Here is a 9,147-nt window from a genome sequence, read left to right as displayed (position 1 = left end):
AGATGACCAATGAGATGATGGGTTGAAACTCTTTCTTTAATGACCGAAGATGGTGGTTGAAGAGTTTTTAGAAAATAAATCCTAGATTTTAGGAGGGGGGGGGGGGGGAAGATTTTATTTTTAAAAGTTAAAAAATTTAAAATAAAAATAAATTTATTATTTTAAAAATTATCAGGAAAAATATAATAAATTTTTAATATTATTAATAAAATAATAATTTTATCTATATTTTTTAAATAAAAATAATTAATGGATGAGACATTTGGTAGCGTACTGAGGGGTGGAAATAGCCCTTTGGCCTACTTTTAAACGCTCAAGTCTCACTGTTGTCGTAGGAGACCTCGTCTACCACACGTCACGTGCGCACTACGCATCCCTGAATATTCTAAGTTGAAAGACGTTTCTCTCAAGTTTATGGTCTCAGTCCCAAATCTGTGGCCTTACTCTTCAACTCTTCAAAAATGCTTACTGGTCTCGCTGCCCAGCGTCTTCATGATATCCGTCAAGCTTTTCGTATCTCTCTTCAGGTTTTTCTCTCGATATCCTCTCCTTTCCCCCCTCAATTTTTGCTCATCCTAAGACGTTCTTCAATCTCATTTCTCTTTTTGTTTGTGCAGGGATCTCGATCCTTGTCCACTGCTTTGAACTACGTGGATTTCGAATTATAATTTAACTGGTTATATCGAAATCGTTTACCTCTCTCTTTTTATTGATTTTTTAATTTTTGCTGAAGCACCTTGATTCTCCTGATAACAATCCGGACCTTCCATGGGAGTTCTCTGATGCTAACAAAGAAAAGGTGAGTGGACTCATTTTTATTTTTTTTATATTCAAACTGCTTGCTTAAATTCCTTTATTTTATGACATTGCGTTAACAATATGGATACTGTGAAATTTCTGAGCAACGTGGTTATTGCCTTAATTAGTGACATTCATTAATATTATGGGGCCAGTCTATGTATCAACATCCTTATTCAAACTGTTTAAAAATTTGAAGCCCATTTTCCTTGAGATCATTGGCATTATATCCTTACGGCTGAAAACTAGTAGAGCCAAGTCAGGTATTAGGACTTTGAATCTTGGCATGGATTTCCATGAAACTAGTTTGTGCAATTATGTGAAGCACCCAATATTTGGTCAGCTCAAAATATCTGTATTAAGCTTTAGCTTTTTTTCTTATTATTGTAATTACTTGTCATGCATTGAAATTATTCACCTGTGCCTTTACTCTTCAATTGGTAATCATGGTAGGAGAAGGATATATGCTTGTTGGTGTAATTCCTCTTCCCAATCAATGTTAAAGACCAAAACACTGAACTTGTGTGACCTGACAATGCCCATCCTTTTGGATCACTTTGTAGCTGACTCTTCCTATCACCTGGATCCAGTAGTACTATAGGAGTGTAGATACTTTGTCTTTTTGAACAGTCTGTAGGAGTGCTACTTGTATGGAAAGAATTTTTTCCCATTGCATGTATGCTGTTTTGTATAAACAAGTTTGTCATTAGCTAATGGCTGTGTAAATAAGCAGTTACTTTGAACGACCAGTTTTATCATTAATCTGAGATAAAACTGTTTGATTGGCCTCTCGCATCCCTGGGTGAAGAAAATTATTGATGCTTGGAGCCTTGTTGATCATCTCTTATTCTGTTAAGATTCTTCTAATATCTTTCATGTTGACTTCAATGATGGTAGAGCTTTTTAATGATTTTTAACCCATATAAGCTGTTAACTGTGCCTTTTCTATCTATTGAAGCATTTTTAATTTCCATATTTCTAATGTCATCATCTGTTTTGATAGGTTAAGGAGATATTATCTCACTATCCATCCAATTCCAAGCAATCTGCAGTTATTCCTCTGCTAGATCTTGCACAGCGGCAGCATGGAGGGTGGCTTCCTGTTTCTGCTATGAATGTGGTATGTTGGGCAGAAACGAATGGTAGTCTGAGGACTTATTTTATGTGAGTGTACGTATAATAATATACTTTGTTATTCTCACTTAATCCGAAAATTCTGTACTTTGTTATGCTCACTTAATTTCCTACACTTAATTGGAAAGTTCCATACTTCATTATGCCCACTTAACTGCATGCACTTTCCATGCTTCATTATGCTCACTTCTAATCCACATGTATACATTTATCACCAGACTATGATACAGTTGTGTGTTCAAATGTAATGTCAACCGAAGAGAGAATTTTCGCTGGCAAAAAACCCAATAAGAATGAACTATATGTTAGGAACCCAACTCTTATTTTACTCAAACACAAAATTAAAACACAAAAACATAATAAACTAAAACTATTTCATTAATCAAAATATTACAAAGATAAACTGAACATTTCGAGGAGTTTGGGGCCTCCCATTTTCCGGCTGTTCGAGGCACTGGAGACCTCCCTAAATCAGCCAAAGATGACTGCCCTTAAACAAAACCCTAATATATTTTTTCTTCTCCTATTTTGAAACTCAAAACATATATTTATAATAAAGAGTGACCGTTGGATTGAGGACAAGTGTCCCAATCCTAACATTTCCCTCCCCTTCAAAATCATCTTGTTCTCAAGATGAGTTTTTTTTTTTTTTCAGCTGTGCCTTATTTCATTCCCCTACCTTTTCTCTTCTTTTTTTTTTTATTTTTTTGCCAGCTGTCTCTTGTTTTACAAATCTGCCTATCCAAAGCTGTTTCCCGCCCACTGTTTTTACTTTTTTAATTTTTTCATTGTTTACAGTTGTCTTTTTTTTTTTTTTTTTTACTTCTTGAATATTTTTTCTCTCTTTCATCCTTCTTTCTTCTTCCTTCTGCTTTCTCTGTGTGCTGTCTTTTTTTTTTTTTATTTACTTCTTTAATTTTTTTTCTCTCTCCTTCATCTTTCTTTCTTCTTCCTTCTACTTTCTCTACGTTTTCTCCTTTTTGCCTATGTAATTTTTTTTTTCTTCCGACTCTTGCCGACATTTTGTTTTCATCTCCTTCTTCCTCTGTTTTCGTTTTCTTCTTCTTCTTTTTTTTTTTTGGCACTTTTTCAGCACATAGCCACCGACTCATTTCTCCGTGTGATGATTCTTCTTCAAGTTAGCCTCCTCTATGAACATTTTCTGATGACTTTTCACTTTTCCGACCATCATCTATCTTCCTCGCTGGATCGAATGCTCTGATACCATTTGTTAGGAACCCGACTTTTATTCTACTCAAACACAAAATTAAAACACAAAAACATAATAAACTAAAACTATTTTATTAATCAAAATATTACAAAGATAAACCGAACATTTCGAAGAGTTTGAGGCCTCCCATTTTCTGGTCGTTCGAGGCGCCGGAAACCTCCCTAAATCAGCCAAAGATGGCTACCCTCAAACAAAACCCTAATATATTTTTTCTTCCCCCATTTTGAAACTCAAAACATATATTTATAATAAAGAGTGACCGTTGGATTGAGGACAAGTATCCCAATCCTAACACTATACTACTTGTTTGCAGAAATAAGAATATTTTATTATGAAGACACAATTTTATTAAATTTTGGGAATTTTTGATCTCTTTGTCTACTTATAGCTAGATACCTGCAGTTAAACGAGCTGTTATTTTATAGTTAGAAACCCTAAGTTGCTGACAAATTTTGAATGCTGATTCGCTGAAATTGTTCTGTGGGTGGGGAAGCTAGATTATAGTGGCTCATATTGATATTCCAAAAACCGGTAATAATTCTGACATTTATACAATACTATGACTTTTAGCATGCAGAGGCATCTGCATTTAGTTGAGTTTTTTCTGGTAACTTTTTGAACTGCATATTTGCAGTACAAAATAAAAACAATAAAAAAAAGAGAGAGAGAGATTACAATGTTACCCAAATCATTAGTACTTACTTTTACATTATTATGTAAACTTGAAGTGAGTATTGTTGTAAATAATTAATATGTACTCAAAATGATCAGGAATTTATCTTCGTTAGAACTCTGATGTATGTTTTTGGTTGTTTAGGTTATGAGTTTATTGGGGTTTCTGGTTCAATACTTAAGTTTTCATATATTTTACCATTTATCTTGTTGATATGTGAAGCTTTTGTCTCCAAACATGTTGGAAATGGTGATCGTATATCTCTCTTCTGTATTTTGACATGACCTGGAAAATAGAAATGCAACTAAGAAACTGCCACCTTATTTTACTCTTCCATTTTGCTTACTTTTTGCAATGAAACTTGTAGTCTTATAAAAATAATTGCTGGAATTATTCTACATTCCATGTTATATTTGCCTCATCTTTGTGTTAATTAACTCATTGACTCAAATTCGAGAAATTGTTCGTCTGACTGCATGATATGACCTGTCTTCTTAGAATTGTGGAAGATTATGTGGATGCCTCTCTTTTTCTTTAGCACGTTTTCTTAATGGATGATACAGGTGGCTAAGGTCATAGAAGTTGCTCCTATCCGTGTGTACGAGGTTGTGACATTTTATTCAATGTTCAACAGAACAAAGGTGAGAAAGAATACTTATTTTTTACATTTCGTTGCCATTTTATCAACCATATCAGTGTAGAAAATTGCAGTTGGCCTCCATGGATATTTTATATGGGTTTTCAGGTGGGCAAGTACCATTTATTGGTTTGCGGTACCACACCTTGTACGATACGTGGTTCACGGGAAATTGAAGATGCATTACTGAAACACTTAGGAGTTTGTTGCAAACCTGTATGAATGGCCAGATATCCGGCTAGCTGTAGGTTCCAGCAAATCTCAACAGCTCCTCCAGCAGGCTCCAGACACAGCCTCCTTCCTACAGATTCAGTATTCCAGTTTCCTGCCTACCGCAACACATTCATCAACCTCCTGGGATTCACTTATGGCAACAAGAAATAAGAATAGTCACAGTTCATAATCAATCTAGTGAATTCTCTAGTGATTATGAAGGCAGGAAACCTCAACTGATTTCAGCTGCTCTAGTGAATTCTCCATTCTGTCCTCACCCATTTGGTTTTTCTTTTTGCTCTCAGTTGGGCCAACATCCTCACCTCCTGGACTGTCTTCTAGATTCTTCCCTTTGGGCCTGCGATTTTTAATTAGATTCCCATCAGAGTTAAGCGCAATGGTGGGTTTATACATCGTACTTTTGATGCTTTTCATCTCACCTCATGCTAAACCCATGTGGATCTAAAACTGCTAGTGCAAAGAGTGAGCAAGTTTTATTTGTGATGTGCAGAAGTAACAAAAGATGGTTTGTTTTCTGTTGGAGAAATGGAGTGCATGGTAAGTCTTCACCTCAATATAATTTGAACTTCTCTTGTTCAAGCAAAAGCATGACAAAGTAGTTGTTAGCAATGTTGGTATGTTAGGAACCCAACTCTTATTCTACTAAAACAGAAAATTAAAACACAAAAAACATAATAAACTAAAACTATTTCATTAATCAAAATATTATAAAGATAAATCGAACATTCCGAGGAGTTCGGGGCCTCCCATTTTTCGGCCGTTCGAGGCGTCGGAGACCTCCCTAAATCAGCCAAGGATGGCTGCCCTCAAACAAAACCTTAATATATTTTCTTTTTCCCCTTCTTTTGAAACGCAAAACATATAGTTATAATAAAAATTGACTTTTGGATTGAGGACAAGTGTTCTAATCCTAACATTTCCCTCCCCTTCAAAATCATCTTGTCTTCAAGATGGATATTTATATAATGGTTTCTTTTCTTTTTTTAATAATTTTTTAAAATTTTTTTTAATTATTTATTTATTTATTATTATTATTATTTTTTATCTACCTACCCCCTCTTTCTGCTGTTGTTTCTTCGCCTCTCATTTTTTTTCCCAATGGCCCCACATCTTTTCTTTTTCTCTTCCTAAGAAACCCACTTATTGCCTTCCCTTCTATTTTCGCAACAAACCAACTGCCACTGCCCTCTACCCTTTTTTTTTTTACTTTTTTTTCTCTCCTTTCTCTTTTCTTCTCCTCGTCTTTTTCTCTTCTTCTTTCTTCTCTGCGTTTTCTCCCTTCTGTCTTCTGTTTTTTTTTTGTTGTGTCAGCCAGGCGTTTCATTTTCTTCTCCTTCTTCTTCTTCTGTTTTCGTTTTCCTCTTCTTCTCTTTTTGCACTTTCCGACTCATTTTCTCCCTGTGATGATTCTTCTTCAAGTCAGCCTCCTCTATGAACATTTTTCGGCAGCTCTCCACTTTTTCCGGCGAATCTTGACTTTTTCGACCATCATCTGTTTTTCCCACTAGATCGAATGCTCTAATACCATTTTGTTAGGAACCCAACCTTTATTCTACTAAAACACAAAATTAAAATACAAAAAACATAATAAACTAAAACTATTTCATTAATAAAAATATTATAAAGATAAACCAAACATTTCGAGGAGTTCGGGGCCTCCCATTTTTTGATCGTTCGAGGCGTCGGAGACCTCCTTAAATCAGCCAAGGATGGCTGCCCTCAAACAAAACCCTAATATATTTTCTTCTTCCCCTTCTTTTGAAACCCATAACATATATTTATAATAAAAATTGACTATTGGATTGAGGACAAGTGTCCCAATCCTAACACGGTATAGCTTGCCTGGTTAGCTTGCTACACTTATTGCTAACTGTTTTCTGTATAATGGTATTTTCATGGGAATTTCACCAGTCACATGCATGTTATTCTACAAAAGTTTTAGGGGAATATTAGGTCCCATGTAGTTATAGCCAGTCAGATTTGTTTCAGGTGAGTGATATATGTTTGATGTGGTTGGTTTTCTGCAGTGAAGTTGTGTAAATGCTCCTATGATTACAGTGGCTGATTACTCCAATGGATCAGAAGGATATACTTACAATTATTACGCCAGTCTAATTATCATTCCTTTGATCTTTCCAAGTTTTGTGTATTTATGCACAAGTGATCAAAAGTCTTGGAATGCAGGAAGATGTCACCTCAAAACGAGTTGTGGAGATAGTTGAGATATTAAGAAGGGGGTAGAAGGCAGCGGTAATAAAACTGAGTGCAAACTACTGTGTTTTTGCTTTATAAGTTAAGTTTTCAATTTTCGTTATTGTTGTTAATACTATATAGTGTTACATCTGTTCTATATTTCAGGCTGGCACTCAAAATCCAAATCGCATTAAGTGTGGACCAGAAGGAGGAAACACTACTTTGCTAAGTGAACCAAAACCTCCTCCATGCCGGGATCTTGATGCCTGCTAAAGTTGGATAGTTGCATCTCCAATAATGCAATGCACAGAATTGTCAGGCTTTGCCAGGTTGTATGCTCTTTGAATTTGTTCAGCTCAACCATTTTTTTTATAGCTGCCAGTTTGATTTCTGGTGGATATTCTGCCAGGTTGTATGCTCTTTGAATTTGTTCAGCTCAACCATTTTTTTATAGCTGCCAGTTTGATTTCTGGTGGATGTTCTGTTTTATACGACTCCAATCTTATTTCAAGTTATGGGATGACTCATTTACTTTAAACTGGATTATCGATGTGGATGCCCCTTTGTCCCTGTTATATCACCAGACAATGGTATAGTTGCCATAAAAACACCCATGTGCTTTTGCAGTTATGAGAAGAGAATGAATTATCCACGTTACTGCTGCGTTATACTTCATATGTATTTTATAAGCTCTAAGTGGGATTGTTTCCTCTAAATCACTGTCATTGTCCAAGGCCTTAGGGTTTTTCGATTAAATAAATTTAAAATGTGAGGTCTTCTCAATTAGCCGTGATTATGTCTGTTGAATTGCACAATGCTGCGGCATGTGAAAGTAAATCCCCACTAGATGAACCAAGCCTGATGATAAATTATAATATTGTTGAGTAATGAGACTATATGTATTAATAAATATTATTATTTGTATGATCTTAAATGTTTTTCTTTCTACACTGGACAAGAGATGGTTATCCTGAAACACACAAAACACAATAGCAACTTCGTGTTTCTTTATATTAGGTTTGGGTCTAACTATGACAGGTCAACCGATCCGATTTATTTTAACTATCAAAGGCGATTGGTGTAGTAGAATTATTGGTAGTTAGACATCAGTTTAAATGTCCAAACAACCTCCCCAAAGATGAACTCTATTTTTTTTAATTAAAAGATTTTTTTCTTCTTTTGGAACTTAAAACACAGAGGAATCATGACTCCCAAAAAGAATGAAGTGCATGGGCAAAATAGGGTCGTGAAAATAATTCACATCAACATCTCGTATCATGTTCGAATGAGTTTGGTCGCAAACTCAAAGCTTGATACATGTATTTATGTTTATAGTATTTACGGAATTCAATATGTGATATGTTAAATTGTTTCCAACGCTTTTTTATTCTCATTCTCACATGAAAAAACTAACCTAAATTACTTAGGGTTTATTAGGTGAGGCCTCCTTATTAGTACTAAGTCTGATATTTAATTTAAGGGAAATTAAATAAATGTCCCCCCAAACATAATGTTAAGCAAAAATGTTTCATTTCTTAAATTTTGAGTAAAAATGCTCTATTTTCAAAGGTTTAAACAAAAATGTTCCAAAATTAAAAAAAAAAAAAGCCAATAGTATCTTTCACTCAATATTTGAATTGTGGATTCGTTTAGAAGAAAAAAATTTGTGCTTTTGAGTTCTAATTGAAAAAAATCAATTTGTGATAATAAAGTATTTATACGAATCTTAATACAAAACTTAATTAATTTGTTAATTCAAGTTGTATATTTTATTTATATAAAGAAATAGGGGCCTTTTAGATATTTGACAATATATGAGGGGGTTAAAAAAATGTTAGAAAATCATGTAGAGACATTCTGATAGTAGACAATGTATGAAGGTATTAAATGAAAAATGTGAGGAAAATATAAGGGCATATCTAGATCTGACATTGTATGAAAGTGGTAAATGAAATTTCGAAAAAATATATGAAGCATTTTGAAATTAGACAAAATATGAGAGTGCTAAATGATATATGCCAAAATCAAGGGGCTATTTTGATATTTTAAGAATATGAAGTTTGATATGTTAGGAAAATATAGGGGGCATTTTGAGTTTTGTTAATATGTGAGGGGGTTAAAGAAATATAAAAAATATGGGGGTATTTTAAAAATAGACAAAATATGAAGTGGTAAATGAAACAAGCCAAAATTAGGGGTGGGGGGACATTTAGATATTATAAAAATATCAAGTTTATATATGTTAGA

At 34.3% G+C, this 9,147-nt stretch overlaps 1 protein-coding gene across 6 annotated transcripts; it reads left to right on the top strand.

The window, feature by feature from the left end:
- The first annotated feature begins 319 nt into the window (after positions 1-319).
- On the top strand, positions 320-7,438 carry LOC123222399 (NADH dehydrogenase [ubiquinone] flavoprotein 2, mitochondrial-like). 6 transcript variants are annotated; one of them, XM_044645143.1, is made up of 9 exons: positions 320-527; positions 618-650; positions 734-799; positions 1,802-1,918; positions 4,400-4,477; positions 4,992-5,086; positions 5,198-5,244; positions 6,735-6,957; positions 7,066-7,438. In XM_044645143.1, the coding sequence occupies exons 1-6, from the start codon at positions 462-464 to the stop codon at positions 5,055-5,057; spliced, it is 426 nt and encodes a 141-aa protein (XP_044501078.1). In that variant the 5' UTR covers positions 320-461; the 3' UTR covers positions 5,058-5,086; positions 5,198-5,244; positions 6,735-6,957; positions 7,066-7,438. The 6 variants fall into 6 exon arrangements, 4 of the variants coding, with proteins under 4 accessions (XP_044501078.1, XP_044501079.1, XP_044501077.1 ...); XM_044645142.1 differs by having other exon boundaries at positions 325-527; positions 4,582-5,086; XM_044645141.1 differs by having other exon boundaries at positions 325-527; positions 4,582-5,244.
- Positions 7,439-9,147: the final 1,709 nt, after the last annotated feature.

Source organism: Mangifera indica, chromosome 8, assembly GCF_011075055.1.
Source record: "Mangifera indica cultivar Alphonso chromosome 8, CATAS_Mindica_2.1, whole genome shotgun sequence".
Lineage (NCBI taxonomy): Eukaryota > Viridiplantae > Streptophyta > Magnoliopsida > Sapindales > Anacardiaceae > Mangifera > Mangifera indica.
Note: the sequence above shows the minus strand (reverse complement) of the source record. Positions and strands in the feature narration are given on the sequence as shown.